The sequence below is a fragment of the Callorhinus ursinus genome, unplaced genomic scaffold (genome assembly GCF_003265705.2).
Source record: "Callorhinus ursinus isolate GAN/ISIS: 27379988/994484 unplaced genomic scaffold, GSC_fseal_2.0 scaffold9, whole genome shotgun sequence".
NCBI classification, from domain to species: domain Eukaryota; kingdom Metazoa; phylum Chordata; class Mammalia; order Carnivora; family Otariidae; genus Callorhinus; species Callorhinus ursinus.
In genome coordinates, this window is record NW_027397071.1 from 30,478,935 (window position 1) to 30,496,647 (window position 17,713).

At 41.0% G+C, this 17,713-nt stretch overlaps 1 protein-coding gene across 3 annotated transcripts in view; it reads left to right on the top strand.

Annotated features, from left to right (window-relative positions):
* The window catches only part of DDAH1 (dimethylarginine dimethylaminohydrolase 1), a 133,201-nt gene extending 118,563 nt beyond the window's left edge, over nucleotides 1-14,638 (top strand). For all 3 annotated transcript variants that reach the window (XM_025872572.2, XM_073896390.1, XM_073896389.1), the window contains exons 5-6: nucleotides 8,979-9,122; nucleotides 11,343-14,638. In XM_025872572.2, the coding sequence (XP_025728357.1) occupies nucleotides 8,979-9,122; nucleotides 11,343-11,459 (261 nt within the window). In that variant the 3' untranslated portion in view covers nucleotides 11,460-14,638. The remainder of the gene's footprint in view (nucleotides 1-8,978; nucleotides 9,123-11,342) is intronic.
* The last annotated feature ends 3,075 nt before the right edge of the window (nucleotides 14,639-17,713 follow it).

Sequence of the window (17,713 nt, forward strand, 5' to 3'; positions counted from 1 at the left end):
TCAGCTCAGGTCGTGATCCCAGGGTCCTGGGATCGAGCCCCACATCGGGCTCCCTGCTAAGCAGGGAGTCTGCTTCTCCCCCTCCCTCTACACCTCTCCCCCTGCTCATGCCCTCTCTCTCTCGAATAAATAAATAAAATCTTTAAAAAAATAAATATATATGCATGTCAAATAACTTGTATCTACAGGAAAAGTCAGCGCAAAGGCTGCAAGTTAGTGAGCTCAGAGTCTAGTCCTTCAAGGGATATTTCAGAGATGGTAGTTGGTGTGAAAGGAAAAAAGTAAGCATTTGGAGGTTGATGTACCTGAACTTGAATCCTGGGTTTACTTAACATGTGACCTTGGACAAATTACTGAATTTCTCTGAACTTTGGTTTTCTCATTTGTAGAAATGAATAAGTGTGAGAAATGAATGAAGAATAGATGAACCACCAATAAATAGAAGATAGCTCAATAAATGCTCCAGTTGTTTCTTGCTGTCAAATGACACAAAGAACCTAGAAGATCCCCAAGCCCCCAGTACCCAGGGGAATTAATTTTTTTTAAAGATTTTATTTATTTATTTGAGAGAGCGAGAATGAGAGAGAGAGAGAGCACATGAGAGGGGGGAGGGTCAGAGGGAGAAGCAGACTCCCTGCTGAGCAGGGAGCCCGATGTGGGACTCGATCCGGGGACTCCAGGATCATGACCTGAGCCGAAGGCAGTCACTTAACCAACTGAGCCACCCAGGCGTCCTCAGGGGAATTAATTTTTGAAGGTGGGATTAGGGTACAGGTATCTGGGGAAGCATAGCCAGGGCATGACTTCAATATCTAAGTAGGCAACTAGATATATATCTTGCATATAAAATATATAAACAAGACTGTGGGAGATCTGTTTCTGCCACAGAGCTAGTCTTAGAGAATGCATGGGCAGGGGTTAGAAGGGAGGTAGGATCCCAGATTTTGCATTTTGGAAGGGGTGCTTTGGTCTGAATTTCTTTCCTCTACACCCCTGAAATTAGAAAATGAAGACTGTGACTCACCCAGAGAATCTCCCTTGTTCCTCCTGCCTATGCCCTGCTCCCCAGCCCTCCACAGAGCTCAGAGTGGTCCTCTAGTGAGAAGATGAGAGTTTTTCCCAGCCTTCCACAGAAACCATTTTTTTTTTTTTTTTGAGGATCCCTTCCAGAAATGCTTCATGTGCTTTGTGGTTGTAGTTTGAAGGACAGAAGTCTTTCGTCCCCATATTCAGGTGGGCCTTATGATCGGAACAAAAGCAGCAACTCCAAATATGAGAGAGAATTTGTGGAGGAAATGGCAGTTAGCTTCGATGGGAATATTTGGCATTGAAAGTTGGCCCAGATTTGACTAAAAGGAACCATGTTACTTCATTCTTAGGATCTGTATAGCCCATCAATTCAGAGAGGATGTTTAACAGACAACCTCTCTCAGGTTCTGTTCATTTTGAGCTGATCCATTGAAAGATCCATAAAAAATGAAAACACAGTAGTTCTAGAATATTATCCATAGCTGTATTGACTCAGCCTTAAAAGGACTGTCTGGGTTTAATGCCTGGTTAATTGTCAGCTCTCAATAAACTCTTGATGGACAGATAAATAAATGAATGAGTAATTTTAGATATACAGTAGCAACAAAAAGTATGCTTGAGAATCACATCATATATCTCAATAGAATCTATAATCTGTCCCTTTTAATATTGCCTGTTTTGATATGTTGACATGGGTACATATGTATATTTCATAAGTGATCAATTATGAGAGAGCCAAACATGCTCTGAATATTTCCTAACCATCTCTAAATACACAAAAATCTAATAAATACTACCTAAATACCTTCTATGCACCTTTCAGTATTTGACCCATTAAAGTCCTAAACTGTTCTGTGAAACAACATAGCCCAAGAATTTTTGTTTTTTAATAATTGATGTAATACAAAGAAACCATGAGTAACAAGTGGGAGAATGTAGCTGCCTTCCAGCCCTTTGAATGAGAAAATTCCCAGAAATGCTGGGAACTGCCGGAAATGCCTGGTTGTTAATGCAACTAGCCATGCAAATTCTCTTGGGCTGAAAGCCAGACGTTTCCCACTCTATTTTGTGACAGCTCCACTCTGGGGAGCAAGGCAGATTCCTCCAAACCAGCAGCTGTGTAACAGACCACAATGATTCGGCCAGCATGGTTCTCAGAGCCATTTCCACTTTGCTGTGTGCCTTCTTTATTAAGGGGGTGCCTGTAACAGGAGTGAGGTTGACTTTCTTTTTACTGCTAGCATCCCCTTTGTGTGCCTGTCCTGCCTTAAATTATAGATTGTCATCTCCTGAAGGAAGAGCTTGCAACTAAGTTATCTTTGGGTTTGTTTCTCTTTCCCACCTGTCGCTGTCATCGTGCCTAGCCCCAGGGGGGCCCTCCATAGAGAACTGTTGAATTGAACCAAACACTAGTCATGTCCAATCCCAATAATACTTTGTTTTACATAAAGTGGAATAATTCCTTTGGGAAACAGCACAAGTCAGAAATGGCATTTAAAGCAAGGACTTGACTTCTCAGATCTATCTCTAAAGCTGTGTTGAACTCATGCGTATTATCTGGAGTCTAGGGCCTCTCAGGAATTTAGAGTGTCCATAGAGAGCTTTCTCCTTTCCATTCAGACTTGGGGCACAGTGAGAAGCAGGAATTTGATCCCCTGGGGTTAAAAGAACACTTTACACAGAGCTCTGGAGCAATACACCACCTCCACCCTTTTTTAGGAAAAAATGCTGGCACATAGAACTGAACAGCCAACAGCCACATTCTCAAGATACTTGAAATGATGCTCATCTTTTAACAAAGGCTTCTGTGCATCCACAAAGAGCAAACAAAACCTGCTCCTCCCCGCACTATGGCTGCATCTTCGTCCTCAGGAGCCTCAGCTCTTTGAGGCAATGCCCTGCCAGGCAGGCCCATGAGCACATCCTCACATCGCCAGTTCCAACAGAGGAAAGATGTTAGAGATACAGTCTTCCGAATTTTTTCTATGGGTTCTTCTCCGAATGGTGAGCACCCTGCCTTGTGGATATCTGTGTATTTCCTGAACCCGGCTATAAGTAAATGGCAAGCTGTCTTATTTAGACAATAGTAACATATACAAGAAAGGAAAATGATCACTCTCACAGAAAAAGAGAAACCTATTCTTTGTTGGAGAACACAGAAACTCTTTGTGTTTAGAATAAGCACCTTTGGCTTTTTCAAGAAAAAACAATATATTTTTTGTTTATTACTTATAGTTACCACTTCCTAAATCCTTTTAATTTAGAAAGACTACGCCTGACATAGCTTTTGTATTTTCTCCTTTCCACAGTTAAACAGAACCCCTCATTGCTCCAAATGGGGCCTGTTCTATTATTAAAAGTCATTTCTCTGGGCACATTTTTTAACCTGTCTTAAAATGATAACCATGGGACCTTAATAAATTGATTGAAAAACGTCTCCTAAGGTGGCTTTGTTAAGACATTTATTTTAAGAATAACTCTCAGTAGAATTCATCAGTGAATTACTTTATCATGTCCCAATGTTAAATTATTTCCCCGCCAAGGGTATGATAATTCCTTTACTGATAACAATGAAAAAAAATGTAAGTATCCTCAAACAGTGCTAGGTTGGTACTAGCTCTGTTGTTAGTAATTTTAAGAATACTCTCACCAGAAGCTATAAATTATAAATATCAGATCCGGAAAAGAGAGAAATACCAATGAGTGAGGAAAAGCAATGGTTACAATTTCAAATAAATCTCATTAACTGAAGAACAGGGAAAACACAGAGGAACCAAACGGGCAGGATTGTTCACTGAAGGAGCTGAGGGTGGGGGATGGAAGGGATGGAGCCCAAGTAAATAAAGCACCCCAAGAACGGAAATATACAGTCTCCATTACTCAGAAGAACTGGGCACTTGCTGAAGTAGGACAGCCTTGGAGATTTTAATTTGTTCCCTCACTAATAAACAAGAAGTCAGCACTGATAACGCTCCTTGATAATACTTCCTCTGGAATGTACAACATTCCATGTTTCTGCTCCTTAGTCACTACCGGACATGCATGAGTCAGACTGAGAGGTGGAGAAATTGCCAGGCTGCTCATGGGACCATTGAAGGTATAGTCAGGCCCATAGATGTGATCTTGCCATGCTTCTTTCTCTTTCAACTCATCTTACACTAGGAGTGATAGGTGATTTCTTTGCCTTTGGATAAAGAATGTAGTGAATCACCCTGTAGACCATGAATTAGTGGGAACAACTAGTCTGAATGTGATGGACCAAAATATGCTGCCCACAATTCTCCCAGTGGCTTAGAAAATTAGGTCAATGGAAAAATTCAGTTTTCTGGGTTTTGTTTTCTTTGTGTCTAAGCTTGACCAGGTAAAAATGGCTGTACATACCATGTTTTAAGGATCTTTGTCCTACTTAGTAAGCCTACTGAGGTCCTACTTAGTAAGCCCCTGGCCCAGGGAACTGTCTCCTGGTGGTCTGGAAGAAATCTTGAATTTCTCGGGTAAACTCGATCGAATCCACATGAAGATGACAGTCAGTTCTAACTGTAAATGAGCAGACTAGCCATCTTGGCCCACCTTCAATAACACATAATAAGTAGAGATTCAGACATACTAGAATCCTATTCCATGCACCCAGAAAGAAACATGCTGGCCAGACTGACCAAGAGTGATTGCTGAAAAGTTTCATAAATCCTAACTTGCATGTTGCATTTAGAGACAATTCCACTTATATCTTGAGGAAATCCATCTGCTCATTGGGCTTCTGGACCATTTTACTAAATCACAGGTCACAAACTGACAGAGACATATGTATGTTCAGTTCGATATACACAAAGTTTTTTCTTTTCTTTCTTTGTTTTGATGCTTTCAGGTGCTACAGACTGTCTAGTTTGCCCCAGGTCCACCACTCCCTATTATGTTACATCCAAAATCATTTGGGTGAGAACCACAGAGTGTAGTGTCCTATTGTACAACATAAGGAAAAAGCCAAACATTGGCCTCACTGATTTAGCCCCATTCACATTAATTAATGAATTGTATTTCTTTTTCTGGATGAAGACCATACCTTGTTTTTATATATGCAGTTGTTCACATATATAAATTGTGAACGTCTCAGTGTACTCTTGATGTTTGCTATATCCTTTGAAAGGAGTGAAGAAGGGGTGCCTGGGTGGCTCAGTCAGTTAAGCGTCTGCTTTCGGCTCTGGTCATGATCCAAGGGTCCTGGGATGGAGCCCCGCATCGGGCTCCCTGCTCAGCACACAGTCTGCTTCTCCCTCTCCCTTTGTGCCTCCCCCTGCTCATGCTCTTTCTCTCAAATAAATAAAATCTTTTAAAAAAAGAAGAAAGGAGTGAAGAAATGAATCAATTAGTTGCAAGCATATTTTAATTACCTGCTAGATGCCAAATGACTTGCAAGAAGCAAAGAGGGAAGGGTGCACATTTATTACATATTTAATAAGTACTAGGAACTTGTGCTAAGCACTGCACAGACATAATCTGTTTTGCTTTGTTTTTAAAAATAATCTTCACGGGCACCTGGGTGTTTCAGTCAGTTAAATGTCTGACTCTTGAATTCAGCTCAGGTCTTGATCTCAGGGTCGTGAGTTCAAGCCCCACTTTGGGCTCCGTGCTGGGCATGGAGCCTACTTTAAAAAATAAAATAAAATATTCTTCATAGTTACTCTATGAGAAATAGGTATGACACTGTCATCCCATTTTATAGCTGAGGAAATTGAGGCTTGGAGAGCTTGCTCAAGGTCACACAGTGTTTAGCAGAGCAAGGTTTCAGACCTAGCTCTTTCTGATTGCGGATAGAAACTTGACCCTTATTTGTCTGGTCATGCTGCCATAAAATACTAATAGCTTATTAAGGGCGTATTTCTGTGTCTTATTATATATATTATCTTCATTTAACTTTCACAATAAATATATGAAAGACTATTATTATCCCAGTTTTATAGTGAGAAAACCAAGAAGTCAAAAAAAAAAAAAAAGCTTAAATTTACATAACTAATAAAGGCTAGAGCTGTGACTCAAACCCAGGTCTTACTCCAGAGTTAATTGCCTAATGTGCCCCCTTCCACACAATGGAAGCTACTATTAATATGTTTTAAAAGCAGCCAAAAAGAAAGTCTGCATAAGATGTATTTATATAGCAATTCATAATAGAAGAAAGCTACTTGGATATGGATTTTTTTTTCTCATAAGCCTCTCCATAGTATTTCTGGGCATATCCATTTTATAAAGAGGGCTAAGTTGAATATGTTTTTAATTTTCTTAGAACAGCTACTCTTTAGGAATGTCTTTCACTTCTTAAATGTCCACATATTCAAGTAGATCTAAGGTTTCTCCATCAGGGCTCTAAAGAATAATAACCACTGCAGGTGATACCCTCTATGGGCCTATCCCTTTAGGGAACAGTTTAAGAAGTGCAAGACAGATGTCCAGCCAAGTCCTGTAGCTACACCAAAATGTAGCATGTCGTGATAGGATTACATATGAAAGAAGAGTGAATGATACCACAAGAGAATAAATTATAAGTACCAAATGAGTGCAAAAAAGTAGATGTTATAGTAGTTTATAGGAGAGCAAGATCTGCTGCAGCTCTGGGGGTCAAGAAAGAGGGCAAAGTGAGATGATTAATAAAGAAGGTTTTGAGTTGTCCAGATATGGTATTAAATCTACCCATATGACTTTGAGCAAGTAAGTTATTTGATCTCTCTCAGAGATCTGTAAAATGGGAATTTTGAGATTAGATAATAATTTTTAAATGTTTCCCATGGTGCCCTGTTTCTTCTTATTGTATAATTGTTTGCCAGTCTCCTCCATTAGGCTGTAACCTCCTCAAAAACTGGATCTGTGTCCCGCTCATCTTTGTGTCTCTCAGCCTTTGGTACAGTGCTTAAGCTCATCCCCATGCCTGATGTTTCTTTCTGTGCAAAGGGTATACCATTATCAGATTACTCCTGCCCTCTCCGGGCTTTTGACATAGTCTACATGAGGAGGAGTGAATGGATTACTTGACTGGTGAGTCAGGAAGAGCCTACTCTATGCCACTCTCCATGTTCTCTTTGGAATGAGTTTTCTACAGGAGCATGCAGTCTCTTGCACTCTTCCATACTGGGAATCTTACTGCCCAATGCTGCCACCACTGAGTGGGCAAGCCTACCTACTTCTGAGGTCTAGTAATATAAAGCACATTTCCATACAGATATTGAAGAGTACAGGGAGACCTGGTTGGAAAGATAGATTCAAACCAGATTATAGAAAAGATCTTGTTATAACTTTATGGCATGGCATTTCAGCAAATTCCTTAAAATGTATGGTTATTGATAAAGAATGGAAAGAGTCTACATAACTAAGCCCAAAATATATTTGGGCTTTTGTTTGTCTGTCTGTTTTTGGTGTTTGGATATTTTTGTAGTGAGGGATGGGTGGTTGATTTTGGGGGTTTTGTTTTGATTGTGTTGAGGAGATAAGGATAAGGTGTCAATCTTTTAAAATTTTGTACAGAGTTCACCTTTGGGTTTTTTTAAAAGTTATTATATATGAAGGCATTAATAAACCCATCATTTGATGAATAGACCTGTTAAATTAGGTGGGATTTTTTTTAATTTTTATTTATTTGACAGAACTAGAGAGAGACAGCGAGAGAGGGAACACAAGCAGGGAGAGTGGGTGAGGGAGAAGCAGGCTTCCCGCTGAGCAGGGAGCCTGATGCGGGGCTCGATCCCAGGACCCTGGGATCATGACCCAAGCTGAAGGCAGACGCTTAATGACTGAGTCACCCAGGCGCCCCCGTTTGTTTTTTTTTTAAACGAAGTGTGGTCTGGGACCATCTGCCTCAGAAATACCTGGAGAGCTTTAGAATAGAAATTTCTATGCCTCACTTCAGATCTGCCTGATCAGAATCCCTGGGGGTGAGGCCTAGGAATATGAGTTTAACATTCTCCTCAAGTGATTTTTATGCTTATTATATTAAGGGCATCACCTGCCAACAGACAGGCTAATTCAATTTAAGTGTATCTACAAGAGGAAATTGTGTGTGTGTTTGTGTGTGTGTGTGTGTGTGTGTGTGGTTATTGCTAAATCAGATTATTGACCAGAATGATTACCACTATAGTCCCTTTTTCCTGTAGACCAGGACAGCCCTGCTTACTCAGCCAAGGACGTCATCAAAACCCCAGCTGGGGGCACCTGGGTGGCTCAGTTGGTTAAGCGACTGCCTTCGGCTCAGGTCATGAACCTGGAGTCCCGGGATCAAGTCCCACATCGGGCTCCCCATTCAGCAGGGAGTCTGCTTCTCCCTCTGACCCTCTTCCCTCTCGTGCTCTCTGTCTCTCATTCTCTCTCTCTCAAATAAATAAATAAAATCTTTAAAAAAAAAAAAAACCCAGCTGGGCCTTTTGTATATGTCCATTTCACGTCTCACTGATAGGTCTTATGAACAAAAACTAGAAAAATTATGGACAGTTTTAAAACCTTTTTAAATTTACAGACAGGGCGCCTGGGTGGCTGTTAAGCTTCTGCCTTCAGCTCAGGTCACGATCCCAGGGTCCTGGGATCAAGCCCCACATCGGGCTCCCTGCTCCACAGGAAGCCTGCTTCTCCCTCTCCCACTCCCCCTGCTTGTGTTCCCTCTCTCGCTGTGTCTCTCTCTGTCAAAAAATAAATAAAATCTTTAAAAAATAAAAAATAAAAATAAATTTACAGACAAACACACACTTTCAAAAAAAAACAAAAACAAAACAAGAACACTTGCAGTTCTTCCAAAGAATCCTAGCTTCATGGAGTTTTCCTCTTGGGAGTCTAAATGACTAGAGGAAATAGGCAGGAACTTCATAGGAACATTCTTAGGCATCCGTTGCAAGCTTATAACCACACGCTGCCTTCCTTCTGTTTGAAAGTGTGGGGAAATGCTCTGCATAAGCCTGCTTTGTTTCTCTTTATAGATCATGCAACAGATGAGTGACCACCGCTATGACAAACTTACTGTGCCTGATGACGTGGCCGCCAACTGTATATACCTAAATATCCCCAGCAAAGGCCACGTCTTGCTACACCGCACCCCAGAAGAATATCCAGAAAGTGCAAAGGTAAAAAAACATCCTTCCTGGCCACTACAGCTGAGTAGTCCTCTCTGTGACAGTCTTCCTGCCTGGGGATTTTTTTCATGATGGAGTGACAAATAACAGGGACTTCCTTTTCCTCTATACAGGTCAAATCATTATGAAAGCAGAGAGGATACTATAATTTTAGGGCACAAGGAAAATTAATTTAACTCACTCTTCTCATTCATGTCACTGATCACAAATGCATGCACAGTAATTGAGGTGATCATGCCTGGTATTCAAAACTTTTCAAATAAGTACTTAGATCTCCCAAGCCTATGCTGCAGTTCTGATTACACGTATCTCCCCACACTTAGATGCGCACTAGGCATAGAGACCTACAATTAGATGGTCAACTGTGTCATTGTTTTCTGACAAATCTGAGCTCCCCTTCATGAGAAGGGCATTTGTTTTTTAACGACAGAGAAGTGTGAATGACCCAAAGAGGTGGGTGCTTATTGTCAGGGCTGCAAAAAGGGGGCTTTTGGCTGTGCATCCCAGTTAGCAAAGGATCAGAAAGAGCAAAAAGATGATATACTTACCATCAGGCACCTGTCCCTCTAAGAGCTTCTGCATTTGTGCCCCAACACAGGAATTGTCCCCAGATATGGAACTCTTTCCTGGTCTAAGAAGATGTTCCTTGTCCTTCCGGGCATCTGCCAGTCTCTTCTGCACATGCAGACATAGCAGCGCTCATCCATAGACCCTCCAAGGGTCCATATCTGTTTTAGACATTTCAGCATCTTCATCTCTGCCCAGAGGAATCATTTGCTTACACTCACCATTACAGAAGAGACTTTAATAGCCACTGGTTTTTTTTTGTTTATGTATCTTAAAAATTTTTAGCTTTAAAAATTTTAGAAAATATTTTGGCCACCTTTCAGATATGTGATATTATGTAATCACTATGCTTATCTTCTGAATCAGTCATCTTCTTAGCAGATAAAAAGAAAGGGGTGGGGAGATACATAGATGATTTCTCTGTTTCCATGGCTGAAAGTGTGAACCTGAGGAAAATAGAGGACCCCTGACCCCAGAATGGGGCTTAACCAGCTCTCAGATGAATAGAGGGTCTCATACATTATTGTGCATTAGGATTGTTAAAAATGCAGGTTCCTAGACCCCACCCTAGAATCTGTAATTTCAACAAGCACCCGGGTCACAGAACTCACTTGGAGAAACACAGCTCTGGACCGTTCATCCTTCTCCAGTCACATTGATCATCTGATGACCAGATGATGATTAGCTGCTTTGGATTCAGCCCTGTGTCTATCCACAGTAACGATGATAACATCCACGTTCACTGAGACTTCCCCTGCGCCAGGCACTGGGCCAAGCCCAGTGTGCATTATCTTGGTTATACCCCACAGCAGCCCTGTGGGGGCGCTCTTCTTAACTCTAATTTTACCGAATAGTAATCCAAGGCTAAGAGGGCATCTGGCACTTGGCTGAAGTCACATTTTAGGGGGTGAGTTGACAGAACTAGGTTTGGAGCCCAACTCTGGCTCCAGCACTCTTAATTAGCCACTGTAGTGAATTTTAAGGAACAAAGTGCTTCCTAAAGAAGCATGGTAGATTGTTTTTTTAGACAGTGTCTTTCAAGTGATTTTGTATTTTTAAAAAAATGTGCTTTATTTGATCATCAGAGAAACATCTGTGGCCTGTTAATTTGAAGTTTGGACACATGCTTTCTGTTAGTGTCAAAAGATGCTATAAAATTCACACCTGTAATTTAAAAGCGGTTTGACCTGAAATGCTTCACTTAAAGTCTATTTTGTCAAGTTCTTCCAGTGGTGTTGGAAGGAAAGAGACCTTACAGTACAGTTGAGGGGGTTTTAAAGTGTGGCAAGGAAGGATTTTCAGACTGAAAACACCACCACTAGCTCTTCCGTATCACTCAACGTTCCTGTGACAACGGCAGAGTGAAGTCATCTCTTGTGACAACCACATTTTTGACACATCTCTGGCTTTGAGGTTAAAGCATAGAGCTCGTGGTTAACCAGTGCCGCCCGCTCCGTTGGTATGGCTGGGGGCACGTGTGGTCTAGACTGCATGCACGTCTTGGGGTTCAACAGCTGAGAAGCCTAAACTCAAAAGCCAAATGCATTCTCGCACTAGGGGAGGAGGTGGGGGGCGGGGCGTAGGGGTAAGACAGAGGCGGAAACATAATCCTTCTGCTTTACCTTTCCTTGATTCCTTCGGCAGGTTTATGAAAAGCTGAAAGACCACATGCTGATTCCCGTGAGCCATTCTGAACTGGAAAAGGTGGACGGGCTGCTCACATGCAGCTCGATTTTAATTAACAAGAAGGTAGACTCCTGAGTCGAAGTCCCCCCCACCCCCCACCCCGTAGCCGGCAATACCGCACTCACAAGGCCAATGACTGTCCCACTCCTGTTGTGTTCATTGACAATCTACTTTGCCACTGTGCTATTAACCCTGGTTTACAAAAAGTCTCCTAAGTTTGCTTCGCTCTGCACCCTCCCCTTCCTCCCCTTGCCGTGGTACCTAAACTGTGGGTTTTGCTAAATGAATTAAACAATCTAGAAAATATAGAGCTAATGAATTATTGAACTGTGATTAATAATAGTAAAGAAACACTCATTTCAGTGTATTATCAGTGTGAATATATATATGCTGTTTAGTTGCCAATATATGCTAAAGAATGTCTTCTTGATCAGTCAGATAGGCCAGGGTTGTTTTGTTTTGTTTTGTTTTTCTCTCTGTATTGTTAATCATCTTTGGTTCCTGTGAAATTCCCTGGTCCCTGGCTTCTCTCCTTTTCCTTCCTTTTTTTCATCTGAACTCTGGAAATTTCGTTGCCAGTTACTTTCTTTTGCCTTTCTCACTTCTGTTACCTTGGGTAAAATCCACAGTCTTGCCTTCTGGATACCTTCCTGCAGGTCCCTCCTGTCTGCCACATTAGCCTCCTCTGGCCCATGGCTGCATCTTCAGCCACCACCCTCACTCTCGCCAGGAAGGGCAAAGGGGTCCCTCAACAGAACTGTGACCAAAATCAGAACGGCTATTTGGGGAAGAGTTAACCAGGCAGAGGCATATCCTGATGGGGTTTGTCCCAGAGATCTAAATTCCAGAAGAAGTAGGGTACCACACCTAGGAAGGTAAATTCAACTCCAGAGGGTTACTAGAGATCATAGATCAAGAAGCCTGGAAACACCCCAATGGGTACATCTCAGAAAGTCTTTAAGTCACATTCCATGAATTTTTGCTTTATTACTGACCATTTATAGACCTTGGGGAATAGTCTTATTTTTTCCTTCAGCTCATTTCTCTTCCCACCCCCACTCATCGTGACTCATCCTACTTCCAGCCTTCTACCCCCTGCAATTATCCTGGTCTAGCAAATCACTTCTTTCAAAAGAGACATTGCATCTACAAATGATTATTGATGGTCTAGCAAGAGCCAGATGAAGCATATTCAGGAAGTGATCAGCTTAGTGCTTGAAACCACAGACAATGGACAATTCCACTTTGAAATATCTATGAATATATACTGTGGAATTCAATTAAAACTTCTTTCCTCTCTAGCTTTTAAATTACACAACCTGACACTGATGCTGGTCTCTTACAAAGAACAATGCCACAGTGAAGGGAGAGATCATTGTCTTTTATTTAAACCTGAAAGAATCAGCCTTTTAGCAGGCCAGGGAAATGGTACTTTCCAAGGAATGGTGACTGATCCAGGCATGTTATCAAACTTCCTAGTCATCTCCACATTTCCTGTATTGCCTGTAGCTTGTTGTTCAAGATTAACAATCAGGGAGATTAAGAAATATGACTTCGAGGCTTGCTCTGCTTACCTATGTGTTTCTTTTTTTTTTTTTGAAGGTTTATTTATTTGAGAGAGGGTGCATGGGTTGGGTGGGGGAGGGGTAGAGAGAATCTCAAGCAGACTCCCCGCTGAGTGTGGAGTCTGACCTGGGGCTTGATGTCACGACCCTGAGATCATGACCTGAGCCGAAATTAAGAGTCAGACGCTTAACTGACTGAGCCATCCAGGCGCCCCTTACCTATGTATTTCTAACCAAACATTTCTTATGTTTGGTGACCAAGATAGAATTCCCTCCATTCATATCTCCCCTTAGCAGATGGAAGTGATAAACCTCTGAGAAGACATCCTTAACCACCACCTATCTTTTTCATTTATTTGATGATTTTATGCCAGAATTTGAAGAAATTCCTGCTCCTCCTATTTGCTTAACTTTAAATTCATTTCCATGCAGATATCTTAGTTACAGCATCCTATGAATGAACCATATCTTGGTCACTGTCTTATTTCGAAGTGTCTCATCATGGGTAAAGAGTGTGTTTTTACCAGAAAGAAAATGATTTGTTACCCACATGGTCTAGTCAATAAGGAAAAATTGTCCTCTACGATTATGGTTGCCCTTTTGGGTTAAATCTGGCCCTGTGCTGGCAAAAGCAGAACTTCTCCCTGGGAGAGTCCAGCATCTCAAAAACAACCTCGGGAAAGTTAACCCAGTCAGCCACCTTAGGATTACTATTAAAGCTAAGTGGCATATAATTTTCAATATATTTACTTCTACCATCCCAAATTGAAGAACTGTATTATATTTAGTCAATTGCAAGTGAATCGATTTTTCTTTTGAACAATTTGTCCTATAGAAGGCTCTTTTTCACTTTTTCTTTCCTTTGCTTCTTTCCCTTTTTGCTCCTCTGTCTCAAGAAATCACTTAGAATCTACATGCCTCTTCCACAGAATTGTTTTGTCTGCTATGTCACTGACTAAGACTGTCTTCTTTGTACTCCCTATGTGATATGATGGTGTGAAAAGCCAAAATATCTGCAGCATAGAGTAGTATTTTTTGATGTTCTCATCAGCATAACGTTATCTTTGCAGAGGAAAGATGACCTGTTACATAGGTTCCCCTCGAATCCATTATGATTTATAAGGATAAAAAAACTAACACAAGCTGCTCTTTGACATTGTAAAGACATTAGGAATTGTATTAAAGTAAGGAAAAGTTGAGTCCGAATTACTTGGTTAGTAAGATTCAATCTAACAGGGGCAATATAGAGAAAGTACATTATTTAGCATTATCTCTTCAACTATAATGGATTGCTATAGAAATCAGCGGCAGATCTATAATGTGTATTGATTGCTCTTTAAGCTACTCTGAACAGATTACTAAGGCTATCTCTTCATCTCTAAAGGGGAAATAGTCTGTAGATGAATAATGTGACTTATATAGAGTTGCATGTTAGTCTTCATAATTATTTACTCTCTAACATTCTACAGAACTCAGACTTGGTCTCAACATGGTGTTAGACTTGTGCATTTTGTTTTACTGACCATCACATTCCAGCCAATGTATGGTTATCCACTCTGTGTGCCAAAACCAGTCTTGCCTTTCACGGCCCTCTAATCCAGAGAAGTTCTGCACTGATTTTAGTCTCTTGCTGTCCTGATGCTACAAGTATACCAATCACGATGGAATAAAGTGTGAATTGTACTGTGACCAACAGCACGTGTCTCTTTTTTTGCAACAGAAACTGCTGTAGGAAATGCAGTCACCATTGCTTTGCTGTCAGAGATGGGAAGTTTTCTCTGTTGTCCCATACTTAGAAATACTGTGCCTGTAAACCAATTGCCATCAAAAGCTTGGATTAAAATGATACCTGAAGTGATGCTTCATACTGCAAGCACTTAAAAAGCATGCATGACACCCATGCGAGGTCAAGAGGTCTTGATTTCACCTGTGCTCCTCCTTGGAGGCTTCTTTTTTTCCTTTTGTTCCTAACTGTGGTCAGCACATTATATGGCTCAGTCGTGGAAGCCGTGGAACAGGTTTTCCCTCATTTATGCAAGAGTTTCGTTGTGGTTTTTGTTTGTTTGTTTTACAGTAAGCATCTGTTAGGACATTTGAAGATTTTTTTAATGAGTCATTTTTTATTTCCAACCATTTTTTTTCTAGCTGAAAGCAGCTTTATTGTTTTCCTTTTCTGATTGTAAAAATAATTGTTCACTGTAAAACTAAAATTCAAATAATACAGAAGAAACTATAAAAACAAAAGTAAAGAAAAAAATTACCCAAAATTTCATCACAAAGAGATGCCATTGTTAACATTTTGAAAACTATCCACCCATCTATGAATAGATAGAGATATAAATGTGGAATAATTTTACATCATCATGCTGTTCTATAGCTTGCTTCCTTTACTTAGCAATAGATTGCAGGCATCTCTCCATGTCAATAAATAGAGATCTACATCATCAATTTTAACAGCCCTGAATATTCCATGATACGGTTGTCGAAGCAGCTCTTTCTAATTTATATGGAGTGTTATATCACAGATGTTCAGTATGCCCATGTTGCTAGTAGCCTGGGGTCTTCAAGCTGTCAAAAATGTGCTGATTATGAGGCTTCACACACACCCAGAGTTAGTTCAATCTGGTATCTTCTTATGGAAACTGAATGGTACATGCAAATGCTCACTAGAAGCACAGACTAGTATTAAAATTCCTTAAAGAGGTCGTTGATGTGGTCATACCTTCTCAGTTGATGTTACATTGATTAGTTCTCCCTTATTCAAGCCAGCATTGAAAGAGGCACAGAAGAAGAAAAAAAAAAGCCAACTACCACCCCTGCACACCTGCCCTGGGCCCCCGTAGGCAATGGAACCCTCCACCTAAGTGCCAGAGTATTTACTCCTCACAGAAGAGAATGGAGACACTTTTTAAAGGAAGAGTTGGCAGGGTTTCCCTGACTGATCTTTCTCCCAGCCTTCCAGAAGGATGGCGGAAGGTAAGAAGGAGAAAAATCCCCTCTCGTGACAAACCGCAAATTCTGGAAATGGGACTTTTACTGAATGAATAATGCTGGTCAACAATAGTTTTAGACAGGTGAGCACATGTTTAACAGGCTCTAGGGTACTGCTCCTGTCTTTCCAGAGCTGGCAGTCTGGGAGGGGCTTGGAAGGAAGACTACACAAGATTACAAATGGTTACAACACAAGAGAAGGTAAGGTAAGAACTAAAAAGAAAAGCACTGTGGTGGTTCCCAAGAAGGGGAGACCTGATGGAGGAACCGGGGCTTGATCTGGCCTTGGAAGAACAGCCCTGACTTCAGTAGGCCAAGAGAGGTCAGGCCTTTGAGGCGGAGGAAACAGCGTGAGCACAGGCATGAAGGTGGTAGAGCATAGCGAACACTTCAGAAGTGTCCGTCATGAATCAGTTAACACTACTAGACTCTAGGGGTACAATGGTGACAGGACCTGCTTTCCTGGAATTTACATCCACAGAGGAAGATAGACATTAAACAAGCTATGGCATGTGCAGTGAACATTTGGAAGGAGAATGGGGTGCTCAGAGCAGATGACAGGGGCAAGCAAGTGGGTTTGTTTGGCTGACACATGGGGAGATATAAGAGCACAGCGAGACCACGTAGGTTGGGATGTCAACAGTCTGGCCTGCTAAGATAGGATATTAGGACTGAATTCGGCAGTCTGTGAGGATCTCCTGAAGACTTTGGGGCCAGGGAGTGATATTACTGGAGCTTAATATGGCAGCATTGTATAGGATTTTGGGAACTGAGACTGGCATTTCTCTTAAGTTTAATTTCCCCTAGTTTAATTTGTCATTTAAACATCTCTTCTCATCTCCAAAATGGAGCCTGAAAGCTGGGCAATTATCTCTCTCTATATATATTTTTTTTTCTCTCCTGAAAAATTAATAACACCTTTCCCTCCCAACTCCAAAGGGACATTTTTGAACACAAATAAGATAAAAGGACTGAAGACTTCTTTGGAAGAAAGGTATAATGTAAATACCATTATCATCATCATTATCCTCATTAACTCCTATCACAGCAAGTCAGGATCCCATCAAAATGTCATCTTCTATTTGAAACATCAATCACCATTCCAGAAATAACTCAAGATTTTCATCATTGATGCCTCTAAGCTAGCCTGACAGCTTCCAAGACGAATTCACAAGTTTCCTTGGTAGCTGACACAGCTGTTTCGAAGCCATACTTGCATTAGGGAGCTGTTGGTAAGACGGAATTTTCCCCAACTCCCTTCCCCCTCCAAACACTCTTTTTTAACTCAGTGAAAGCTGGTCACTTATAGCACAAGATAACTGGGGTTATCAGGCTTTTAGGAGAATGTGTAAGAGCCAAATATGTTACTGTCACTATAAATAAATAAAAGATTCAAACCAGTATGCCAGCTAACCTCTTGGTAAAATATAGCTTGGGCTGGCTTGTGACATGAATGCCTACAAGTAATGATTGGTCTCTAGGTCTTGGGAAGCCCCCTCTATTTATAAATAGAAAGTTAAGTCATCTGGTTATGAATATAAAGAAAGAGTTTGAGTGACTTAACACAGACCTAAGAAGGTAGCTTGCTTTTTCCTATGGTTAAACTTTAAAAATAATTTTTTAAGTTCCTGCTCATGGACAAGGAAACTTATTGATTAGCTAGGAAAGACTTTGGGACAGAACTCAGAGGACAACAGCTCCAAATTAAATTAGGAAACCATGTGCTATGTGTTGAAAATTCCCCACTATCCCTCAAGGGTACAAAGACTACAT